The 25737-nt window shown below is 44.7% G+C and overlaps 2 protein-coding genes across 2 annotated transcripts; one reads left to right on the forward strand and one right to left on the reverse strand.

Moving 5' to 3' along the window:
- Nucleotides 1-11000: 11000 nt before the first annotated feature.
- Nucleotides 11001-14267, reverse strand: LOC115833528 (methyl-CpG-binding domain protein 3-like 2). The gene is made up of 3 exons (XM_030807684.1): nucleotides 14258-14267; nucleotides 13461-13546; nucleotides 11001-11582 (listed from the first exon to the last, which is right to left on the reverse strand). Exons 1-3 carry the CDS (start codon nucleotides 14265-14267, stop codon nucleotides 11001-11003), a joined length of 678 nt encoding a protein of 225 aa, XP_030663544.1.
- Nucleotides 14268-22638: 8371 nt separating this feature from the next.
- Nucleotides 22639-25024, forward strand: LOC100599012 (putative methyl-CpG-binding domain protein 3-like 3). The gene is made up of 2 exons (XM_003282596.3): nucleotides 22639-22712; nucleotides 24323-25024. Exons 1-2 carry the CDS (start codon nucleotides 22668-22670, stop codon nucleotides 24905-24907), a joined length of 630 nt encoding a protein of 209 aa, XP_003282644.2. The 5' UTR covers nucleotides 22639-22667; the 3' UTR covers nucleotides 24908-25024.
- Nucleotides 25025-25737: the final 713 nt, after the last annotated feature.

Here is a 25737-nt window from a genome sequence, read left to right on the forward strand (position 1 = left end):
GCATTGTTTAGTGCATTTACATTTTTACATATATACAAAATATGTATGCTTATTATGTTTGATCCTATTTTTTGGTTAACTTGTTCTTTAAAGATTAATCCAGCTGGGCCTGAGGCGGGCAGATCACCTGAAGTAAGGAGTTCGAGACCAGTCTGGCCAACATGGTGAAACCCTGTCTCTACTAAAAATACAAAATTAGCTGGGCGTGGTGGTGGGCGCCTGTAATCTCAGCTACTCGGGAGGCTGAGGCAGGAGAATTGCTTGAACCCAGGAGGCAGAAGTTGCAGAGAGTCAAGATGTGCCACTGCACTCCAGCCTGGGAGACAGAGCAAGACCATGTAAAAAAAAAAAAAAAAAAAAGAAGAAAAAACAAAAAGAATCCTCTGGTGCTGGGAATCTAATGCCCTATGTTATAATTCATAGCCAAACACAGAGTAATTACTTGTTTGCACCCAGCGTTCTAACCACAGGAAGGGAATGGGGGAAGTGGGTTTTCGCAAGAACATGCCTTGAGGTGCACGCCTCCACAGAGCTAAGCAATCTAGTCTGGGAGATAATACTCATACATGTCCAGGAAATGAGGAACAACCAGATAGTACATAATTAAAACACCATATTTTATGATGCAGATGATTTAAGAAATGTGGGAAGCTGGATGCAGTGGCTCACGCCTGTAATCCCGCACTTTGGGAGGCCAAGGCAGGTGGATCACCTGAGGTCAGGAGTTCAAGACCAGCCTGGCCAACATGGTGAAACCCCGCCTCTACTAAAAATATAAAAATTAGCCAGGCATGGTGGTGGGCACCTGCAATCCCAGCTACTCTGGAGGCTGAGGCAGGGGAATCACTTGAACCCAGGAGGGAGAGGTTGCTGTGAGCCGAGATCACGTCACTGCACTCCAGCCTGGGGAACAAGAGTGAAACCCCATCACACAAAAAGAAAGAAAAGGAAGGAAGGAAGGAAGGGAGGGAGGGAGGGAGGGAGGGAGGGAGGGGAAAGGAAAGGAAAAGAAAAGAAAAGGAAAGAAAAGAAAGAAGGGATGAGTCATATTGCACACATGGAGGAGAAGCTTCAGGAGCAAGAAGACAAAAATTAAAGGGAACATCTTTGTTTCCTTAGAAGTGTCTGCAAAACCCTAAGTCTGAGCAAAGGGGGAACTTGCAGCACCAGACAGGTGCACGCATATATCGTGTGTGTATGTGTATGTGTGTGTGGTGGGGGGCGGTAATTATTGCTGTGAAATGGAGAAACTACTCAAATCTCTCCCCCACCCTCGCAGCCCTGACTCCAATCCCCTGTAAGAATCTGGAATCCTCTATGCCCTGGGGCTCTGCATCTAGGGTCCTGCATCTAGAAGAAAAACACGAGTTGGAAAACATGTTTGAGGGTCATCCTTTCCAACCCCAGGCACTATGATTTCCATCCAAGTCCACAGATAGCAAGGTCCCAGGGACCCCCTCCTCTTGGGTGGATTTAGTTCCAAGCCCGTGTCAATAAGCCATTTGCACAAACGCCATTTGGGATGACGCCAGGCAAGGTGTGAGGTAGCAGGATCAGAAGGGCTCATGCCAGTCCGGACTCAGCCAACAACATTCCGGCATCACACCCTTTGAAGTTCAACATGGCACGGGGGCAGCCTCACACACCCTGGGCCCAGGGCAGCTGCAGAACATTCCCTGTGCGGCCCGCACACATCTGCACGCCAATCCCTTGTGTACGAGCACCGGCAAGTGCATGCGTCCTCCATTGCCTGGGAAGCAGCATTCACACTGAATTCACAAAGTCCAAATGAGTAGCTCAAGATCCATGCAGAATTCAAGCTGCATTGTTGGGTTCTAAAATGTGATCTCCTTCCTTATTTCTTAGTTATTTTTACTATGGTAATCCCACGGATCAGTATATCCTGAGGAATCATTTCTTCACCTGCAGTATTGGGTTCCTTCATTACTTACGGTTTTATGAAAACATGGGGCTAGGTGGGGAATTCCTCTCTTTTCTGACCTAAAGCAGAGGATAGTAACTGAAAAACACCTACATTCCCCACCACCTAAAACATCAATGACGAGGCTCACACCACCAGACCTCTATCTAAAGCCGTGGAGTACAGGGGATTTTCAGGGCAGTGAAACCATTCTGTATGACACAGTAATGATAGGTACAGGTTATTACACATTTGTTAAAACTCATAGAGTGTAGAAAATAAAGAGTGAACTGAAATGTATCTGCTTTGTTTTTTTCTTGTACTTTTGGTGTCATTTCTAAAATCACTATGGGTTTTTATGACCTTAGATATGGATCATAAAAAATTACCCTCTGTTTGCTTCTAAAAGCTTTCTAGTTTCAAGGTTTCTCTTTACGACACTAATCGATTTTGAGTTAATTTTTGTGTATCATACACTGCATTAGACTAGCACTTTCTGGCCCCTTGTTAACTGTTGTTTCATTAATTTTTTTCTATCCTGTGAGGTAGGAGTCCAAAGTCATTCTGCAGTTGGATATCCAGTTGTAGTGACCTTTCGAGCCTGAACCTGCTCTCTCAGCCATCACAGCGTCTCCCAACTGAAAACAGCTGAGCAGCTCCCAAGTTTCCATGGAAACAGTGGCCACATGACCTCAACCTGGCCAATCAGCAGATCCCATCCTCTTTGGCCACAGTGATTGGCTAAGGCCTGCTCATGTGACACACTCGGTGGCAAAGGTCAGGTCGTTGTCTTGGAAACATCCGGGAGGAGAAGATCTATTTCCGTTAGGCTGCTGGGGCTGTGGGTGCCATCTTGTCACCTTGGAGGAAGAGCCCACCTGAGAAGGACATCAACTCAGAGGGAAGTCAGCAGAGCCAAGAGGCCGGGAGAGATGATTCCTGATGACATCATCCGGTTCCTGGGTGCAGCCACGGGAGAGTTGGCCTTGAACGTTGTCCCTGGCATGGAGGTGACCAGAGGTCGCCCTCACATGTTAGCAGACACCTCCAGCTGCGTCATTCTTGCTTCTCGTTAGCAAAGTTTGTAGGGGTAGTATTCTCAGTTGGCATTCCTAGCTGAGATATGTAGCTGAGAGGTCACCATGCTGCGGGGCCTTGGGACCACTTCTGCCTCCGAGGAGTCCCTTACTGATGATCATAGGTTCCTCAAGGTCATCAGCCAGGGCAGCTTTGCAGAAGTCAAGGCAGCTGGCCCAGCACATTCTCACTGGGACCAAGATGGCTGTGGAGGTCACCCCAACAGGCAGCAGGGAGCCCCCAATGTCTGTATTGCAGGGTCCATATGATGAAGGCCCTTAATCACCCGAAGATCATCAGACTCACGTGGCTGGCACCGAGAACAGGCTGTTGCTAGTCATGGATTAAGCCAGCTCGGGAGAGCTATCTGACTTCACCCTCGAATTCTCCTACTTGAAGGGGGAAGAGGCCTGAGGCAAGTTCCAGCAAATAGGATATTCCATGCAGTGAGGCTTCCAGAAGGAAATTCTCCACAGGGATCTGAAGCCAGAGAACTTCCCTGAGGAGGCTCAGCACAACATGGAAACAACAGACTCTGGCTTTGATACCAGATTCACCGTAGGCTGAAAGCTGAGCCCCTTAGGTGGGAGCTCCTCTTACGCAGCCTCGGAACTGTTCCCCGGGACAAAAGTACGATGTACCCCGGTGGGCGTGTGGAGCCTGCGAGTCACTGTCTACACCATGGTGGCCGGGGACTGCCGTCTGTTGGGTAGACTTTTGTGGGGCTGAGGAAGACACTAATACTGTGTGAACGATGACAGGAGATCCCGTTTCTCATTTCCATAGAACTAGAACGTCTCATAAACACAATTCTGGCCCTTGACTCCAGGGAGAGGCCCTCACTAGACCACATCATGGGGCGCCCATGCGTTAACATGGGTCAGGAGGAGACACTAACTAAGGCCATACTGGGAGCTCCACCCCGATCACCCGGAGTCTGGAAAGCGCTTGTGGTGTCCCCGGGAGATGAGACCAACCACGTCCCATCCTTGTAAGAACAAAAATGTAGGAACAAAAATTTTTAGTAGAGACGGGGTTTCTCCATGTTGGTCAGGCTGGTCTCGAACTCCTGATCTCAGGTGATCCACCCGGCTCGGCCTCCCAAAGTGCTGGGATTGCAGGCGTGAGCCACTGCGCCCCGCCCACAGCATGGATTTTTCTTACTATAAACATCAAGCTACACTTGCCACAGTCTTTTACCCCTGTGGTCTCATTTGTCTCCACTAGAGGGAGAAAGGAGACTCAATAAAAACTGCATGGTTCACGGCAGGGCATGGTGCCTCACGCCTGTAATCCCAGCACTTTGGGAGGCCCAGGCGGGTGGATCACTTGACGTCAGGAGTTCGAGACCAGACGAGCCTGGCCAACAGGATGAAACCCTGTCTCTACTACTACCACTAATAATAATAATAATACAAAAATTAGCCGGACGTGGTCGTGGGCACTTGTGAGCCCAGCTACTCAGGAGGCTGAGGCAGGAGAATCACTTGAACCCGGGAGGCAGAGGTTACAGTGATCCAAAATCACACCATTACACTCCAGCCTTGGGCGACAGTCCGTCTCAAAAAGGAAAAAAAACCGGCATGGTTCTCTATTCTCATAAATATACTGCAAAATAACTTTGCCCTTTTATAATCTGAATGATTTATGATGTCCAAAACACAGATTCATTCACTCAAGAAATATGTATTGACCACCTACAACATGCCATTTCCCCAGAACATTAAGGCAGTTCAAAAAATATTGAAAAATGGAAAAGTAAGCATATTAGAACATAAAACATTGTTTAAATATGTATCCCCAAACTATTAAAAATTTTAATTTCCTGTTCTCAAATGTTTGTAAAACCTTTTTTATTTTTTAATATTTTTGGAGTCAAGGTCTTGCTCTGTCACTCAGACTGGAGTGTAATGGTACGATTATAGCTCACTGCAGCCTCAACCTCCTGGGCTCAAGCGATCCTCCCACCTCAGCCTCCAGAGTAGCTGGGATGCCAGCCAATCCACATACTGAATACTACTCTTTCAGGGCATGGGAAGTTTGCTGAGAAACAATTCCTTTTACATGACTGACAAAGGAGGAAATGATGTTTGTGTTTTGTGCTTGAGTTCCACATGTTGGTCAACGAATGGATGATCTAAGATGGTGTTACTCACTCATCTTGTGGTTGGAAGTTGGCAACCAGAGTGATGAATTGTTGACTGCCCAGCCTTGTTTCTCTTGCACATGGCCTCTTACACTCCAGCTGGCCAGCAATTTTTGACATCCAGTTAATTGTTGTTTCATTAAGTTTTGTATACCACATGAGGTAGGGGTCTCACTTCAGTCTTTTTCATTTGGATATCCAGTTGTAAGAGCACCATTTGTTAAAAATACTGTTTTTTCACTTTGGGAGGCTGAGGCTGAGGCTGGTGGATCACTTGAGATCAGGAGTCCAAGACCAGCCTGGTCAACATGGTGAAACCTCTTCTGTACTAAAAATACAAAAATTAGCCAGGCATGGTGGCATGCCCCTGTAATCCCAGCTACTTGGGAGGCTAAGGCACATGAATCACTTGAACCGAAGAGGCGGAGGTTGCAGTAAGCCGAGATTGCGCCACTGCTCTCCAGCCTGGGTGACAGAGTGAGACTCTGTCTTTTCCCTATTGAATGGTCTTCGTGCCCTTGTCAAAAACCAGTTAGCTATAGATATGGGTTTATTTCTGGACTCTCGATTATACCCCATTGTTCTGTGACCCTATCCTTATTTCAATATCACACCTATGATTACAGAATTTTTGTATTAAGTTTGGTCATTGGAAAACATGGGCTTTCCAACTTTGTTTTTCTTTGACAAGATTGTTTCAAACCTTGAAATTCTATATATTAATAAATTATAGGATAGTTTCTCCATTTCTGCAAAAAGGGCCACTGGGATTTTGATAAGGATTTCATTGAATCTATACATTGCTTTGGACTGTGTTGTAATCTTAATTATTCTAAGTCCTCTGATCCATGAATATGGGATGTCTTTCCATATATTTAAGCTTTCTTCATTACTTTCAGCAATGTTTTCTACTTTTTAGTACAAATCTCTCACCTTTTAAGTTAAATTCATACCTAGGTGTTCTACTCTTTTGGATGTTATTATAAATAAAATTATTTCCTTAATTTTCTCTTTGGAGAATTCATTTGAAATATTTAGAAACACAAGTGAGTTTCGCATATTGATCTTGTACCCTGAAGCCTTAAAAATTTGCTCTAATCATTTTTTGTGGATTCTTTGAGATTGCCTATGTATTGGATCTTGTCATCTGGGAATTGGGATAATTTTACTTCTTCCTTTCCAATTTGAATGCCTTTTATTTGCTTTTCTTGCCTAATTTTTCTAGCTAAAACTTCCGGAACAGTGTTTAATAACAAAGTGAAAATGGACTCCTTGTCTTCGTACTGGGCTTAGAGGTGAAGCAGCTAGTCTTTTGCTATCAATTATGATGTTAGCTGTGGTTTCTCATTTATGCCCTTTATCATGTTAAGGAAGTTCCCTCTTATTATTTCTGAGTGTGTTTTCATGAAACAGTATTGGATTTGATCAAATGAACTGCTGCATTTTTTTAAATCATGATTTTTTTCTTCCTTTTATTTTTATTTTATTTATTTATTTATTTTTGAGACGGAGTCTCACTCTGTCACCAGGCTGGAGTGCAGTGGCACGATCTCGGCTCACTGCAACCTCTGTCTCCTAGGTTCAAGCAATTCTCCTGCCTCAGCCTCCCAAGTAGCTGGGACTACAGGCGAGCGCCACCAGGCCCAGCTAATTTTTGTGCTTTTAGTAGAGACAATGTTTCACCATGTTGGCCAGAATGGTCTCGATCTCTTGACCTCATGATCTGCCTGCCTCAGCCTCCCAAAGTGCTGGGATTACAGGCATGAGCCACCGTGCCCGGCCTTCTTCCTTTTATTAATGTGGTAGATTACACTGATTGATTTAACTAAGTTGAATGTCCTTTGCTTTCCTGAGGTATTTTCCATTTGGACATGGTATATAATTTTTCAAATATGCTATTAGATTTGATTTGCTAGTATTTTATTGGAGATTTTTAATCTATTATCTTAATGGTATTGGTCTATAGTTTTCTTGTTATGTCTTTGTCTGGTGTGTTACCAGTGAAATGCTGGCCTCATAGAATAAGTTACAATGTGTTCCCTCCTTTTCTACTTTTTGGGGTATTTTAAAGGTTTGATCAGAGTCACTAGTGAAGCCATCTAATTGTGAGCTTTTCTTTGTAGGACTGTTTTTATTACTAATTCAACCTTTTTTCATATTATAGAGCTATTCAAACTTTGTATTTTTTCCTGAATTTGCTTTGTTTTTTATTTTTGTTTTTGTTTTGAGACAAGGTCTCACTCTGTGGCCCAGGCTGGAGTGCAATAGCGTGATCTTGGCTCACTGCAACCTCTGCCTCCTCGGTTCAAGCAATTCTCGTGCCTCAGCCACCGAGTAGCTGGGGTTACAGGTGTGCACTACCACGCCTGGCTATTTTTTGTATTTTTAGTAGAGATGGGGTTTCACCATGTTGCCAGGCTGGTCTTGAACTACTGGCCTCATTGGCCTCATGTGATCTTCCCACTTCAGCCTACCAAAGTGCTGGGATTACAGTCATGAGCCATCACGCCCGGACTTCTTGGATCTGTTTTAATAATTCGTGCATTTTAAGGAATTTGCTCATCTACATTACAGAATTTATTAATGTATACTTCATTATATTCTCCTTTTTTATTTCTGCAAGGTCAGTAATAATGTCTCCATGTTCATCTCTAATTTATTTATTTGCATTTGCCCTCTGTCATTGAGGACAGCCTACCTAGCCTACCTAAAGGTTTGTCAGTTTGCCAATCTTTTTTTTTTTTTTTGAGACGGAGTCTCGCTCTGTCGCCCAGGCTGGAGTGCAGTGGCGCGATCTCGGCTCACTGCAAGCTCCGCCTCCCGGGTTCACGCCATTCTCCTGCCTCAGCCTCTCCGAGTAGCTGGGACTACAGGCGCCCACCACCACGCCCGGCCAATTTTTTGTATTTTTAGTAGAGACGGGGTTTCACCGTGGTCTCGATCTGCTGACCTCGTGATCCGCCCGCCTCGGCCTCCCAAAGTGCTGGGATTACAAGCGTGAGCCACCGCGCCCGGCCCAGTTTGCCAATCTTAAAGAACCAACTTGTGGTTTCACTGATTTTCTCTATAGTTTTTATATTCTCTATTTCATGTATATTCATTCTAATCTTTCTTTCTTTCTCTCTGCCTGCTTTTAATTTACTTTGCTATTCTTTTTGTAGTTCCTTGAGATTAAAAGTTAGATAATTAATTTGATATCTTTTTTCTTTTTTTGAAGAAACCTATTAGAGGTTAAAATTTGCGAGCAATGTTTCTACAGAATCTCACAGACATTGATATGTTGTGTTTCCAATTTCATTTCTCTCAAGGTATTTACTAATTTCACTTGTGCATTCTTTTTTGTTTTGTTTTGTTTTTTTGAGATGGAGTCTCACTCTGTTGCCCAGGCTGTGGAGTGCAGTGGCGCGATCACGGCTCACTGCAACCTCTACCTCCTAGGTTCACACGATTCTCCTGCCTCAGCCCACCCCCGCGCCGCGCCCCCAACCCCGGAGTAGCTGGGATTGTAGGCGAATGACACCACGCCCAACTAATTTTTGTAGTTGTTTTTTTTTTTTTTTTTTTTTGAGACAGAGTCTCACTGTCACCCAGGCTGGAGTGCAGTGGCGCGATCTCGGCTCACTGCAGGCTCCGCCCCCCCGGGGTTCATGCCATTCTCCTGCCTCAGCCTCCCGAGTAGCTCGCCCGGCTAATTTTTTGTATTTTTAGTAGAGACGGGGTTTCACTGTGTTAGCCAGGATGGTCTCAGTCTCCTGACCTCCTGATCTGCCCGCCTCGGCCTCCCAAAGTGCTGGGATTACAGGCGTGAGCCACCTCGCCTGGCCTAATTTTTGTAGTTTTAGTGGAGATGGGGTTTCACCATGTTGGCCAGGCTGGTCTTGAACTCCTGACCGCAGGTGATCCACCTGCCTGGGCCTCCCAAAGTGCTGGGATTACAGGCGTGAGCCACCGCACCCGGCCGTGCATTCTTCTTTAAACCATTGGTTATCAGTCGGCTATTTAATTTCCACATATCTGAATTTTCCAGCATTCTTTTTATTGCGAATTTCTAGCTTCTTTCTAGAGCAATCATAGAAGATACTTTGTGTAGTTTCAGTTTTTTTTTTAATTTGCTATGACCTGTCCCATGGCCGAACATATGGTCTATCCTGGAGAATGTTCCACTGCACTTGAGAGGGATGACGACTCCGCTGTTGTTAAATGCAGTGCTCTAGGTAGGCTTTGCATCCAGGTTGGTCTATAGTTTATTCAAATCCCCCATTTCTTGATTAATCTGCTATCTGTTGGGTCTATGCATTATTGCAAGAGCAATATTAATGTCTCCAACTCTTGTAAAACCATCTATTTTCCACCTTAAATTTTGTTCATCTTTGCTTCTTATATTTCTGGGCTCTGTGGTTTCGTGAGTACATTTTCATAGTTTTGTTTCTTCTTAGTGAATTGACATTTTTATCAGCATATACAGTTGAACCTTGAACATCTTGGGGGTCTGGGCACTGACCCCACACCACCAGCAGTTGAAAATCCGCATACAGGCCGGGCACGGTGGCTCACACCTGTAATCCCAGCACTTTGGGAGGCTGAGGTGGGCAGATCACCTGAGGTCAGGAGTTCGAGACCAGACTGGCCAACCTGGCAAAACAGTGTCTCTATTAAAAATACAAAAATTGGCCAGGCATGGTGGTGGACGCTTGTAGTCCCAGCTACTTGGGAGGCTGAGGCAGGAGAATCGCTTGAACCCAGGAGGTGGAGGTTGAAGTGAACTGAGATTGTGCCATTGCACGCCAGCCTGGTGACAGAGCAAGACTCTCTCTCAAAAATAAATAAATAAATAAATAAATAATAAAAGAAAGTTTAAAAAAAGGAAAAACGTAACTACAAAACACTAAATGATCCTTCAGCATAGAATAACTTAATTACTTCTTGGTTGAAACATTATCTTTTGTAAAAACAAAAAAAAATTACCTTTTGTATACAATGTTCACCGTTTGGGTAATGAGTACCCTAGAAACCCAATCCATACCATTAAGCAAAATATATTAATAAAATCAACAAATACATGTACCACTGAATCTAAAAAATAAAAATGAAAATGCAATTTCAAAATAAAAATTTAATGTTAAAATCAGTGTACTTTATTAAATTACGTAATGTAATCATATCGCTTAAAAAGTATATAATTGAATTTTATTTTTTAGAACTTCATTTAAAATTAAATTGGAATTTAATAGAAAAACTAATTAAAATCAGGCCAGGCACGGTGGCTCACACCTGTAATCCAAGCACTTTGGGAGGCCAAAGCAGGCGGATCACCTGAGGTTGGGAGTTTGAGACCAGCCTGACCAACATGGTGAAACCTCCATCTCTACCAAAAATACAAAATTAGCCAGGTGTGGTAGTGCATGCCTGTAATCCCAGCTACTCGGTAGGCTGAGGCAGGAGAATCGCTTGAACCCGGGAGGAAGGGGTTGTGGTGAGCCGAGATCACGCCATTGCACTCCAGCCTGGGCAACGAAAGGGAAACTCCGTCTCAAAAAAAAAAAAAAGAAAAGAAAAACTAATAAAAATCATGATAAACAGACATTGAGGTGTACAATGACATACATATAAAAATCTCCTTCTTTGCCTTATGAAACCCAATTTCTCACCACAAAACCATCCACTCCTTACACTTGTTGCCTTTCAAATGCTTTTAATAAAGAACAGGTGAGGAAGTACAAAGTGTGACAATTCATAGCAGGAAAGAGGACGGGCATTAAAAGATAGGGATTCAAAACCCAGGACTGTCCCCGCTGACTCACGCCCCAACTCCGGGGCCACACCCCACAGCTTCTCAGCACCGCCTTGTCCTGCACTTCATCCACCTGTCAGCATTTCTGCCTGCCTGGCTAGCCTGTCTGCCTGCAAGGCCTCGGCCAGTCTCTCCCTGGCTTTCTTCACCCTCCTGGCCTGTCTCCGGATATCTGCAGGAGTCACCAATTGGCCAGAGAGGGGCAGTGGGAGCTGACAACCCACTCCTGGGGTTGGCCCCCCTGCCACAGCTGGAAACTGCCCAGGGGTGGGCTCGGGCCGGCTGTGCACACGCTCAGCACCAGCCCTGTCCAGAGATTCTCTGGCCATCCCCAGTGCAAGGATACTTAAGACGCTCTCCAAATGCCGTGGACTTGAACCTTCTCCTTGGCTGCTGCAGGGCTGCAGGGCCTGCATTCTCCGGTAGGCGCAGAGTTGCTGAGGCTTCTCCAGGTGCTCATCCCCTTTCCTGCGCCTGACCTGGTTGTCAGGATGAGACCTGATCCTTGTCACCGGCCTCTGGAAGATGCAGCTGGTGAATCTCATGGGGAGAGCAGACCTCGCAGCTCGTCTCCGATGGGCCTGGGCCATGTGGATTTCTCGTTTCTTCTGTAAAGCCCGGGGCATCATGTTTCTTTCCAGCTTCCCCTTTCAAAAGAAAAGAAAATGTGAAATTTCAACCAAATGGAGGCTGGAGAAGATCAGCTCTGGGGGCTTTTCTCAGCTCAGTGGAATCTTCCCACCAGCCTCTCTTTCTGGGGAAACGTGTCTCAAATGGCAGTGTACATCCTCAGGGTTTGTTAAACTCAGATCTCTGGACATGAACCCAAGTAAGTCTGGGGTGGACCCTAGAGTCTGCATTTCTCCGTGTGATGCTAATTGCTGCTGGCAGAGGCTCCAGGCCTTGATACTGGGTCCTGGGACCTCATAAGGCTGATGCGAGTCAAGGACTAAATGCTCAAGGTCATGACCCAGGGCCAGTTCCACACTTTGTCCCTCCTCATCCTCCTCGGAGAACACCCCTCTCTTCTCTTCCCTGCCACAGTCAGCTGCACACATGCTGGTGCCTCCTAATCCATCCCCAACAAGACACCGGGACCCCAGACTTCTCTGTTAACCAAGACCTCACATTTCTCTGTATCTCTTTCTACTGTGCTTCAGGACACAACATCATTTTCATAGCTCCTTGACTCTGGTCTCCAAAGAAATCGTGCACTCGCCAACCCTTAAATACTCACTGCCACACCCAGATCCCACCTTCACCTGAACGCCTCCTGCTCATGGAGAAAAACCTCAGAAACACCATGTCACTTTCTGTTTCTAAAAGCTCAATTAACTAGATTATACCATGAGAGAATCTTTTGATGACATACTGAGAAAGATGATTAGGTGCCTCCTAAGATTTGAAATCCTTTCTTGCTCTAACTCAATTGGAAGACTCTAGTCTCATAAAGCTGTTTCAGATACAAACTTTATCAGGGCACTTTCTATTTTAAAGCCTTCATTTCTGTCCTTCTCATTTCATTTCTGTTGTCCTGCCATTTAGATTAATACTACCCCTTACACGACCCAAGGCGTTCCCGTTTGGAGGGAAAATTATTTAGTCCCCTTAGTTACAGGGCACCTATGATGTGCCCAGCTGTGCGGTAGAACCCCTGATCCAGAAGTAAACTTCATAAATCACCGCTCTCTTGATTTTCATCTTGGTGAGAAGGAAGACATAATAAACACACTAAAAACAAATTTCTGATAGGGTATCAGATATAATTAAGTTCCAAGACGAAGAAGAAGGGAGAGACAGAGAGGGATGGAGGGAGGAGAAACAGAGAAACAGAAAAGAAAGAAATTCACTACAATGAATCGTGACAGTGAGTTTAGGGAAGGACTCACTGATCATGATATTTAACCAGAGAGCTAAATTCTTTTTAAAGGGACCAAGCAATTTCTGCTTCAAGAACTTTCCAGAGAGGGAGACAATTTGAAGACTGCAAGGCCAAATAATACCTCTTTTCCTTCTTAGTGATGTTGTTGGACTTTTAAAAAATCGGGGCTATTATCCCCAGATAGCTCCATGGACAAAAAATTAAAATACCTTGAATATTACTCAACATATATTAACACCTAGGGTATAACTTTCCACGAGATAGCATCTAGTTTTGTTTTTTTTGATACGGAGTCTTGCTCTGTCACCCAGGCTGGAGTGCAGTGGCGCAATCTCGGCTCACTGCAAGCTCCGCCTCCCGGGTTCACGCCATTCTCCTGCCTCAGCCTCTCCAAGTAGCTGGGACTACAGGCACCCGCCACCACGCCCGGCTAATTTTTTGTATTTTTTAGTAGAGACGGGGTTTCACCGTGGTCTCGATCTCCTGACCTCGTGATCCGCCCGCCTCGGCCTCCCAAAGTGCTGGGGATTGCATCTAGTTTTGAGAACAACTTGCTAATAACTGTAAAGATGTTTTACAGAAAGAAAAAGGAATACAAATGGACATTATTTCAGTCAATATTCAGTAAGGGTCTCATACTCACCAGCATAGTCAGGCTTGGAAAATAGGCGAACGCAGCTGTAGAGTTCCTCCTGCTGACCCCACTCCTGAGATGCAGACAGCTCTTGGCTTGCCGGAAAATGCAGTGGCTTCTGCATCTGGCTCCTCTTTTATAGAGGAAGGGAGTGATAATGCAATCAGCGGATAATCCACAGGGAACGCCCTGTCTCCACCCACTGGATTTGAAGCATTTCTAAATCTTTATACAGAAACCAATATGGTATTACCAACACAGAGTGTTAGTAGAAAAAGAATTTAATACGTGTGTGTGGAGGGGTGGTATTTACAGTTAATATCAGCATTTTAGATATGTTTACTTTTCCTCCCATTCTTTCAAACATCTTTGAAAGCATTCCACGGAAATAAGAATTGAATTGTCGGCCAGGCGCAGTGGCTCACGCCTGTAATCCCAGCACTTTGGGAGGCCAAGCGGTCGGATCACCTGAGGTCAGGAGTTCGAGACCAGCCTCAACATGGAGAAACCCCGTCTCTACTAAAAATACAAAATTAGCCGGGCATGGTGGTGCATGCCTGTAATCCGGCTACTCGGGAGGCTGAGGCAGGAGAATGGTGTGAACCTGTGAGGCAAAGGTTGCAGTGAGCCAAGATTTTGCACCATTGCACTCCAGCCTGGGCAACAGAGTGAGACTCCATCTCAAAAAAAAAAAAAAAAAAAAAGAAACAAAAAGAAAAACACCTATTAAATAAACAGAACTAATAAAAAAGAAATACGATCTCAGCAGCCCTGGTCTGTGTGGTGACTACTCAGTTTTTTCTTACTATTGTTCATGATCTTTTCATTGTATAAATCTTCCTGGCTTGATCTTTAGGGAGGCAGACAGATGCTGGCTATTTTGCCAATTTGGACCTGGGACTAGGAAGTTTAAGACACAATTAGCTTACGTATTTAATCACATTGTGGCAATTTCAATGTACCAATGCCTCCCCAGGAAACTCCAATATACAGATAAAATATACTGCACTCCAGCCTGGGCGACAGAGTGAGACTCCATCTGAAAAAAAAAAAGAAAGATCTCCTATTAATGAAAATGCAGCGAGAAATGGGTGTTAGAAAATCATAGCGGAAAAGATATTTGCATGATGTGCATCCAGTAAAGTACATCAAGCCAGAATACAGAATAGAAAGATGTCCATCAAATAAAAAAAAACTAAAAATTTATGTGCAAAATGGGTGAAAAACTTCAGTAGCCACTACTGAAAAAAGAATAAATAAATGGTCAATACAATCCTGAACACATGTCCAAATTCTGTTTAGCTTCAGATAAACGCTGATGAAAAATCACTATGAGATATTCATATACACTTCTGTTTGGCTAAAATGAAAAAACAGCAATGCCAAGTGCAGAGAAGGCTACGGAGCAATCGTACCATTCACGTATAGCCAGTAGAGTTTAAATGGGAAGAAATGTACTTTATTTGTATCCCAACCTGAACTTACATTGGAATCTCCTGGAGATTTGAAAAACTAATGGCAGCACCCACCCCTATACATTTTTATTCCACTGATGTTGTATGCAGCCTGGGCTATAGGAATTTTACAATCCCCCAAAGGCCAAAAGGACAGCCAAGGATGACACACCACTTCCCTGGTTGGTTTGGAGCCTGTGGTTTTGAACTTTGGTTTGCAGAAAACACACCTGGGAGAGTTTTCACACCTGGGCGCCTTCCAGACAAGTGTCTCCGGATGCCTATGGGAGCGGCCAGCAAAACATAAATTAATTAATTATTTATTTATTTAGACAGAGTCTCCCTCTGTTGCCCAGGCTGGAGTGCAGTGGCATGCTCTCAGGTCACTGCAAGCTCCGCCTCCCAGGTTTAAGTGATTCTCCTGCCTCAGCCTCCCAAGTAGCTGGGATTACAGGCCTGAGACACCACGCCCAGCTAATTTTTTTTTCTTTTTTTCTTTTTCTTGGAGACAGAGTCTTGCTCTGTTGCCCAGGCTGTAGTGCAATGATGTGATCTCAGCTCACTGCAACCTCTGCCTCCCAGGTTCAAGCAATTCTCCTGCCTCAGCATCCCTAGTTCTGAGTAGCTGGGATTACAGGCGCCCCCCACCACGCCCGGCTATTTTTTGTATTTTTTTTAGTAGAGACGAGGTATCACCATGTCGGCCAAGCTGGTCTTAAACTCCCGACCTCAGGTGATCTGCCCACCTCAGCCTCCCAGAGTGCTGGGATTACAGGCATGAGCCACCACGCTCAGCCACGCCCAGCTAATTTTTGAATTCTTAGTAGAGGCAGGGTTTCATCAGGTTGGCCAGGCTGGTCTTGAATTCCTGATCTCAAGTGATCTGCCCACTTCAGCCTCGCAAACATAATTTATTGTTATTATTATTTTTAAGAACTCCAAGTCCTGGCCGGGCAGAGTGGTTTACACCTGTTATCCCAGCACTTTGGGAGGCCGAGGCGGACAGATCATTTGAGGTCAGGAGTTTAAGACCAGCCTGGCCAACATGGTGAAACCTCATCTCTACTAAAAATACAAAAATTAGCTGGGTGTGGTGGCAGGCGCCTGTAATCCCAACTACTCAGGAGGCTGAGGCAGGAGAATTGCTTGAACCCGGGAGGCAGAGGTTGCAGTGAGCTGAGATCGCACCACTGCACTCCAGCCTGCATGACAGAGCGAGACTCTGTTTCAAAAAAAAAAATACAAAAGTTAGCTAGGCTTGGTGGCAGGCACCTGTAATAACAGTGACTCGAGAAGCTGAGGCAGGAGAATTGCTTGAATCCGGGAGGCGGAATTTGCAGTGAGCTGAGATAACACCACTGCACTCCAGTATGGGTGACAAAGACAGACTCTAACTCAAAAAAAAAAAAAAGAACTCCAAGTCCTTCAATTCTAAGTCAAGAAGAGGACATTTCTGTCATTTCAAAGGGTCTAAGATTTTGCAGCTCATTTGAATTTCACAGTAAAATTTAAAAGGACTGCTGTCCGGATCCCAGGCAGGATCATTTGTATCTGTATAATGGAGTTTGCTGAGGTGCTGAGGGAGGCATCAGTACCTTGAAATTGCCCTACATGATTAAATATGTAAGCTAATTGTGTCTTTTTTTTTTTTTTTTAATTTGAGACAGAGTCTTGCTCTGTCGCCCAGGCTGGAGTGCAGTGGCGTGATCTCATCTCACTGCAAGCTCTGTCTCCTGGGTTCACACCATTCTCCTGCCTCAACCTCCCGAGTAGCTGGAACTACAGGCCCCCACCACGACACCCAGCTAATTTTTTTTGTATTTTTTAGTAGAGATGGGGTTTCACAGTGTTAGCCAGGACGGCCTCGATCTCCTGACCTCATGATCCTCCTGCTTTGGCCTCCCAAAGTGCTGGGATTACAGGCATGAGCCACCGCACCCGGCCCTAATTGTGTCTTAAACTTCCTAGTCCCAGGTCCAAATTGGCAAAATAGCCAGTATCTCTCTGCATCCGCAAAGATCAAACCAGGAGGATTTACACACGGAAAAGATCATGAAAAATCATAAGAAAAAACTGAGTAGTCACTGCAGAGACCAAGGCTGCTGAAATTGTATTTTTTTTGCCTGTTTATCTATTAAGTGTTGGGTGTTTGTTTGTTTGTTTTGAGACAAATTCTCACTCTCACCCCGGCTGGAGTGCAGTGGCGTGATCTGAGATCACTGCAAACTCCACCTCCCAGGTTCAAGGGATTCATGTACCTCAGCCTCCCAAGTAGCTGGGATTACAGGTGCCCACCAACATGCCTGGCTAATTTTTGTATTTTTAATAGAGACAGGGTTTCATCATGTTGGCCAGGCTGGTCTCGAACTCTTGGCCTCAACTGATTCACCTGCCTCAGCCTCTCAAAGTGCTGCGATTAGAGGTGCGAGCCACTGTACCCAGGTGTGTGGGTTTTTTTGTTTTTTGTTTTTGTTTTTGTTTTTGAGACGGAGTCTTGCTCCATTGCCCAGGCTGGAGTGCAGTGATGCTATCTCGGCTCACTGCAAGCTCCACTTCCCAGGTTCACGCCATTCTCCTGCCTCAGCCTCCCTAGTAGCTGGGACTACAGTCGCCCGCCACCACACCCGGCTATTTTTTGTATTTTTAGTAGAGACAGGGTTTCACCGTGTTAGCCAGGATGGTCTCGATCTCCTGACCTTGTGATCCACCCGCCTCAGCCTCCCAAAGTGCTAGGATTACAGGTGTGAGCCACTGCGCCCAGCCTGTGTTGTTTTTAATTGTATATATTTAAGGCATACATGATGTTTTGATGCACATATATGTAGCGAAATGATTACTACAATGAAGCAAAGGAACATATCTGTCTCCTGATGCAATTACCTTTGTGTATTTGTGTGTAGAAAGAGTAGCTGAAATCTACTCTTTCGGCGAATTCCCAGTATACAAGGCGGTATTCCTGAGGTTGCTTTTATGGGGTGGAAGTTTGCTACAGATTGGCCATAAGCGGGAGTTAATATCTCAGTCTCTTTTCCTCAATTGTTATTGGCATAGAACTTACATAGAGCAAAGTGCAAAAAATCAGACATGTACATCTTCATGAACTTTCACAAACTGAACGCACTCATGCTCAGCACTGAAATCAATGAATAGCATAGCGGATTCATCCCCAGGTGCCTTTTCCTGCCACCCTGTCCTGCCTCCCACAAAGGCACCCTCTGTTGTAACAGCACCTAGGATTAGTTTGGCTGGTTTTTGTTCCACGTGTAGGGAAGCACATGGTATGCACTGTCTTGGGTGTGGATTAACCTCAGCTTTGAGAGATCAAGGCTTAAGGTTGTGCTGGTTGTCATTTGTGAGTTCTGATTGCTGTGAGAAGATCCGATGTGTGCAGATGCCCCAGTATTTATTCATTCTCCTGCTATTCATTGGCTGGTTTCTGAGAAGAGCTATTATGATTGCAGGTTCTGTGCCCCTCAGAACATGAAATTGGTGGGCACGCATGCACAATGTTGAGACAAATGCTGTGTGCAAGGGAAGAGGGTAGATGTATATACAGCTTTGGGAGTTTGTTTGAGACGGAGTATGGATCTGTTGCCCAGGCTGGAGTGTAGTGGCACAATCTCGGCTCACTGCAACCCTCGCCTCCCAGATTCAAGCGATTCTCCTGCCTTGGCCTCCCGACTAGCCGGGATTACAGGCACCCACCATCAGGCCTAGCTAATTTTTGTATTTTTGTGGAGACGGTGTTTCACCATGTTTGCCTGGCTGGTCTTGAATTCCTGATCTCAGGTGATCTGCTTGCCTTGGCCTCCCAAAGTGCTGGGATTACAAGCGTGAGCCACCGCCTGTTTGTTCTTTTGAGACAGTCTCTCTCTGTCACCCAGGCTGGAGTGCAGTGGCGCAATCTTGTCTCACCGCAACCTCCACCTCCTGGGTTCAAGCAATTCTGCATCAGCCTCCCGAGTAGCTGAGACTACAGGCGTACGCCACCATGCCTGGCTAATTTTTTTGTATTTTCAATAGAGAGGAGGTTTCACCATGTTGGCCAGGCTGGTCTCAAACTCCTGACCTCAAGTAATCCACACGCTTCAGCCTCCTAAAGTGCTGGGATTACAGGCGTGAGCCACTGTGCCCAGCCTACAGCTTTTGTTTTTGAGACAGGGTCTTGCTCTGTCACCCAGGCTTGCGTGCAGTAGCTCAATCACAACTCACTGCAGCCTTGATCTCCTGGGCTCAAGTGATCCTCCCACTTCAGCCTCCTAAGTAGATGGAACTACAGGCACGCATCACCATGCCTGACAATACTTATATTTTATTTTTTGTAGAGATAAGGTCTTCCTACGTTGTCCAAGTTGGTTCTAGACTACTGAGCTCAAGCGATCCTCCCACCTCTGCCTCCCAAAATGCTGGGATTACAGGCGTAAACCACCGTGCCTGGCCCTATACAGCTTTAATAGATGTTTGCATATAGTTTTCCAAAGTGGGTATTCCAATTTAAACTCCCACTATCCTTACAGGAAAGACTGGTCCCTCCATAGTCTAGTCAGCGCTTGGTGTTTCTGTGTTTTTCCCTTTAGCTAAGCTGATGTCTGTGTAATAGTATCTCATTGTAATTTTTATTTTTTTAGCATTTCCCTAAAGCTAAAAGGGTTAAACATTTGCTCAAATTTTGCTGGTCATTTAGGCCGGGTGCGGTAGCTCTTGCCTGTAATCTCAACAATTTGGGAGGCCAAGGCGGGTGGATCACTTGAGGTCAGGAGTTCAAGACCAGCCTGGGCAACATGGTAAAACCCTGTTTCTACTCAAAATACAAAAATTAGCTGGACGTGGTGGTGGGAGCCTGTAATCCCACCTACTCAGGAGGCTGAGGCAGGAGAATCGCTTGAACCCGGAAGGCAGAGGTTGCGGTGAGCCAAGATCGTGCCGCTGCACTCCAGCCTGGGTGATGGAACAAGACTCCACCTCAAAATAATAATAATAATAATAATAATAATAATAATAATAATAATAATAATTTTTTACAGTCACTTGTTTATATTCTTTTGTGTAGGATCCATTCAAGTTTTTCACCCAGTTTCAAGTGTGTTTTCATTATTTTTCTCTGTTTGTTTGACATTATTCCTTTTTAATATTAAAATTTTTTTTATATATACTCTGGCTTGATGTACTTTCCTGGGGGTACTGAATCAAAATCTCTTCCCCCACTCCGGTTTCCACGCATTCTCTCTTACTGATGTATTTTAATGAATAGTTGCTCTTAATGTATCTTAATATGGTTCAAATTTGAATTTTCTCCTTTCTATTTAGAGTTTCATTGTATCAAGAAGAAAGATTGTCTCCTCATTGACTGTGAAGCTGTTCTTCTACCTAGTTTTTAATTAAAGATATTTACTGTGTTTTATACTTAGAACTGAAACTAAGAATACAAGAAATTAGGCCAGGCACAGTGGCTCACGCCTGTAATCCTAGCACTTTGAGAGGCCAAGGCAGGTGAATCACTTGAGGTCAGTAGTTTGAGACCACCCTGGCCAACATGGTGAAACCCCATCTCTACAAAAAATACAAAAATAAGCTGGGTGTGGTGGTGTGTGCCTGTAGTCCCAGCTACTTGGGAGGCTGAAGCAGGAGAATCATTGAACCCAGGAGGCAGAGGTTGCAGTGAGCCGAGATCATGCCACCGCTCTCCAGCCTGGGTGACAGAGTGAGACCCCATCTCCAAAGAAGAAAGGAAAGACAGAGAAAGGAAGAAAGAGAGAGAGAGAGAGAGAGAAAGAAGAAAGAAAGAAAAGAAAGAAAGAAAGAAAGAAAGAAAGAAAGAAAGAAAGAAAGAAAGAAAGAAAGGGAAAGAAAAGAGGGAGGGAGGGAAGGAAGGAAGGAAAATTAAAATGAGATTGAACCTAGAAAAAAGGTAGATTAGCAAAGAGGAACAAGGTTCAAGACCAAATATTCCCACAGAAGCATGAACAACACTGGAAAATTCAGAGACAAGTGGGATGTGATTAAAAGATTACAGAGAACTTGGAGAATAATGGATATCAGAAGTGAAGGATACATATGCACCTTCCAAACCGATGAAAGACATCAACCCACAGACACAATTGACTCCACACCCTCTAGGCAAAGGAAATACACAGGAAACAATAATGAGCTACACCGTGGCCTACAACCACAACGAGAAAGAGTTTAGAGAATGTGGAAACCAAAGAAGCAAGGAAAAGCCTGACAGCTGACATCTCAACACAGGTAAAATGAGATAGACATCAGTGGGGCACCATTTCTAATATGCTGAAACAAATTTGTCAAACCAGACGCCCATACCTGACAACAATATTGCCCCCAAATAAAGATGCCTAAATAAAAGTGTAAAGGAAAACAATTAGTTGTTAGCAGCATTGAATTAGAAAAAAAATACTAGAATGAATTCTCAAGTCCACAGGGAAATAATCCCAGATGGAATGCTAGAAATGCAGAAAGGAGCAAACATGAATGGACAAGATAATCTCTAGGTAAATATTAGTGCATATTGCTTTATGAAGCAATACCAGAAATGTCTCCTGGACAGTAAAATATATGTAGAATTAATATGCATGAGAATGGTAATACAAAAGTCAGAAAAAGCTAAAAAGAGAATTAAAAGTGTTCTTAAGTATTAGCATTTTGTGGGAGGGGTTAAAATAGTTAATTGTATCAGAGTATATGATTTAATTATTAGCATAACTACACAGATTTCTACGGCTGTAACTAGCAAGTTCATGGAGAGAACAATAAAGTAATAAACATATTTAATTCAAAGTCAGTCAAGTAAAGGCAAAAGGAACATGAATCAGTTAAGTCAAAACCTAGGAAAAATGAGATGATTGAAACAATTTCAAATTTACTGGTAATTATATTAAATGTAAATGCACAAAATAGAACTTTTTTTTTTTTTTTTGAGACGGAGTCTCACTCTGTCGCCCATGCTGAGCTGCAGTGGCGTGATCTCGGCTCGCTGCAACTTCTCCCTCCCAGGTTCAATTGATTCTCCTGCCTCAGCCTCCCGAGTAGCTGGGATTACAGGCACGAGCCACCACACCAGGGTAAGTTTTGTATTTTTAGTAGAAATGGTGCTTCACCATGTTGGCCAGGCTGGTCTTGAACTCTTGATCTCAGGTGATCTGCCTGCCTCAGTCTCCCAAAGTGCTGGGATTATAGGCGTGAGCCACTCGCCCGGCCAAAGTAGTAATTTCTTTGCAACAACTGTGTGATATATTCTATAGGATTGTGAATAAAAGTTTTGGGCTTTCTTTTCTTGAAGAGCATTTAAATGGTCTTTAGTTTTTGTTATTAAATCAAATATTACATGAGCATTTATATATATAGACAATTCCATTTCTATTTCTATAGAAAGTATTCAAAGATGTTTGGAAGACTGGGAGAAAAAGGAAACATATCTAAAATGCTGATATTAACTGTAAATACCACCCAGCCACACACACACACACACACACACACACACACACACACACACACACACACGTATTAAATTCTTTATCTACTAACACTCTGTGTAGGTAACACCACATTGGTTTCTGTGTAAAGATTTAGAAATGCCTCAAATCCAATGGGCGGAGACAGGGTGTTCCCTGCGTATTATCCACTGATTGCATTATCACTCCCTTTCTGTATAAAAAGGGGAACCAGATGCAGAAGTCACTGCATTTTCCAGCAAGCCAAGGGCTGTCTGCATCTCAAGAGTGGGGTCAGCAAGACCAACTCTACAGCTATGGGAGAATCTGCGTTCACCTCTTTTCCAAGCCCACCTGTTCTGGTGAGTACGGGATTTTTATTGATCACAAGAATGTCCATATGTGTCCTTTTTCTTTCTGTAAAACATCTTTACAGTTAGCAGTGGGTTGTTCTTAAAACTGGATGTTGTGGAAAGTTATACCTTAGGTGTTAATATTTGTTGAACAATGTTCAAAGCATTCTCATTTTTGCCCATGACACTATATGGGGATAATAGCTTTGATTTTTTTTTAAAAAATCCAACATCACTAGGAAAGGGAAGAAGTATTATTTGGCCTTGCAGTGTTCAAATTGTCTCCCTCTCTGGAAAGCTCCTGAACCAGAAATTGCTTGGTCCGTTTTTTTAAAAAAACAAAAAACAAAAAAAATTAGTTCTCTGGTTACATTTCATGATTAGTTACTTATTCCCTAAACACACTGTCACGATTCATTGTAGTGAATTTCTTTTCTGTTTCTCTGTTTCTCCTCCTTCCATCCCTCTCTGTCTCTCCCTTCTTCATCATGGAACTTTACTTATATCTGATATTCCACCAGAAATTTGTTTTTAGTGTGTTTATTATGTCTTCCTTCTCACCAAGATGAAAATCAACAGAGCGGTGATTTATGAAGTTTACTTCTGGATCAGGGGTTCTACCGCACAGCTGGGCACATCATAGGTGCCCTGTAACTAAGGGGACTAAATAATTTTCCCTCCAAATGGGAACACCTTGGGTTGTGTAAGGGGTGGTATTAATCTTAATGGCAGGACAACAGAAATGAAATGAGAAGGACAGAAACGAAGGCTTTAAAATAGAAAGTGCCCTGATAAAGTTTGTATCTGAAACAGCTTTATGAAACTAAAGTCTTCCAATTGAGTTAGAGCAAGAAAGGATTTCAAATCTTAGGAGGCACTTAATCATCTTTCTCAGTATGTCATCAAAAGATTCTCTCATGGTATAATCTAGTTAACTGAGCTTTTAGAAACAGAAAGTGGCATGGTGTTTCTGAGGTTTCTCTTCATGAGCAGGAGGCGTTCAGGTGAAGGTGGGATCTGGGTGTGGCAGTGAATATTTAAGGGTTGGCGAGTGCACGATTTCTTTGGAGACCAGAGTCAAGGAGCTATGAAAATGATGTTGTGTCCTGAAGCACAGTAGAAAGAGATACAGAGAAATGTGAGGTCTTGGTTAACAGAGAAGTCTGGGGTCCCGGTGTCTTGTTGGGGATGGATTAGGAGGCACCAGCATGTGTGCAACTGACAGTGGCAGGGAAGAGAAGAGAGGGGTGTGCTCCGAGGAGGATGAGGAGGGACAAAGTGTGGAACTGGCCCTGGGTCATGACCTTGAGCATTTAGTCCTTGACTCGCATCAGCCTTATGAGGTCCCAGGACCCAGTGTCAAGGCCTGGAGCCTCTGCCAGCAGCAATTAGCATCACACGGAGAAATGCAGACTCTAGGGTCCACCCCAGACTTACTTGGGTTCATGTCCAGAGATCTGAGTTTAACAAACCCTGAGGATGTACACTGCCATTTGAGACACGTTTCCCCAGAAAGAGAGGCTGGTGGGAAGATTCCACTGAGCTGAGAAAAGCCCCCAGAGCTGATCTTCTCCAGCCTCCATTTGGTTGAAATTTCACATTTTCTTTTCTTTTGAAAGGGGAAGCTGAAAAGAAACATGATGCCCCGGGCTTTACAGAAGAAACGAGAAATCCACATGGCCCAGGCCCATCGGAGACGAGCTGCGAGGTCTGCTCTGCCCATGAGACTCACCAGCTGCATCTTCCAGAGGCCGGTGACAAGGATCAGGTCTCATCCTGACAACCAGGTCAGGCGCAGGAAAGGGGATGAGCACCTGGAGAAGCCTCAGCAACTCTGCGCCTACCGGAGAATGCAGGCCCTGCAGCCCTGCAGCAGCCAAGGAGAAGGTTCAAATCCACGGCATTTGGAGAGCGTCTTAAGTATCCTTGCACTGGGGATGGCCGGTGACTCTCCTCCGGACAGAGCTGGTGCTGAGCGTGTGCACAGCCGGCCCGAGCCCACCCCTGGGCAGTTTCCAGCTGTGGCAGGGGGGCCAACCCCAGGAGTGGGTTGTCAGCTCCCACTGCCCCTCTCTGGCCAATTGGTGACTCCTGCAGATATCCGGAGACAGGCCAGGAGGGTGAAGAAAGCCAGGGAGAGACTGGCCAAGGCCTTGCAGGCAGACAGGCTGGCCAGGCAGGCAGAAAGGCTGACAGGAAGATGAAGCGCAGTCCTGGACTTTGGGTCCCTTTCTTTTAATGTCCATCCTCTTTCCTACTCTGAATTGTCACACTTTTTCCTTCCCCACCAGTTCTTTAATAAAAGTATTTGAAAGGCAACAAGTGTAAGGAATGGATGGTTTTGTGGTGAGAAATTGGGTTTTATGGGATGAGGAAGGAGAACTTTACATGTCATTGTACATCTCAGTTTCTGTTTATCATGATTTTAATTAGTTACGGTTTTTTTGTTTGTTTGTTTGTTTGTTTTGAGACGGACGGAGTCTTGCTCTGTTGCCCAGGCTGAAGTGCAATGGCGTGATCTCAGCTCACCATAACCTCTGCCTCCCGGGTTCAAGTGATTCTCCTGCCTCAGCTTCCCGAGTAGCTGGGATTACAGGTGCCCACCATCATGCCCGGATATTTTTTGTATTTTTAGTAGAGATGGGGTTTCACCATGCTGGCCAGGCTGGTCTTGAACTGCTGACCTCAGCAATCTGCGCACCTCGGCCTTCCAAAGTACTGGGATTATAGGCGTGAGCCACCTTGCCCAGCTGTTGATTAGTTTTTATATTAAATTCTAATTTAATCTTTGGCCTGGCGCTGTGGCTTATGCCCGGTAGTCCCAGCACTTTGGGAGGCGGAGGAGGGCAGATCATCTGAGGTCAGGAGTTCAGGACCAGCCTGGCCAATATGGCGAAACCCCATCTCTACTAAAAATAATTAGCCAGGTGTGGCGGTGGGTGCCTGTAATCCCAGCTACTGGAGAGGCTGAGGCAAGAGAATCAGTTGAACCAAGGAGGCAGAGGTTGCAGTGAGCCAAAATAGTGCCACTGTA

Source organism: Nomascus leucogenys, unplaced genomic scaffold, assembly GCF_006542625.1.
Source record: "Nomascus leucogenys isolate Asia unplaced genomic scaffold, Asia_NLE_v1 Super-Scaffold_241, whole genome shotgun sequence".
Taxonomy (NCBI): domain Eukaryota; kingdom Metazoa; phylum Chordata; class Mammalia; order Primates; family Hylobatidae; genus Nomascus; species Nomascus leucogenys.

Coding starts and splice junctions, on each gene's coding strand:
- LOC115833528 (XM_030807684.1), bottom strand. Junction 11,583..13,460: donor TTCCAAGCCTGACTATGCTG/GTGAGTATGAGA, acceptor TTCTTTTGAAAG/GGGAAGCTGGAAAGAAACAT.
- LOC100599012 (XM_003282596.3), top strand. CDS start 22,668: ATGGGAGAATCTGCGTTCACCTCTTTTCCAAGCCCACCTGTTCTG. Junction 22,713..24,322: donor TTCCAAGCCCACCTGTTCTG/GTGAGTACGGGA, acceptor TTCTTTTGAAAG/GGGAAGCTGAAAAGAAACAT.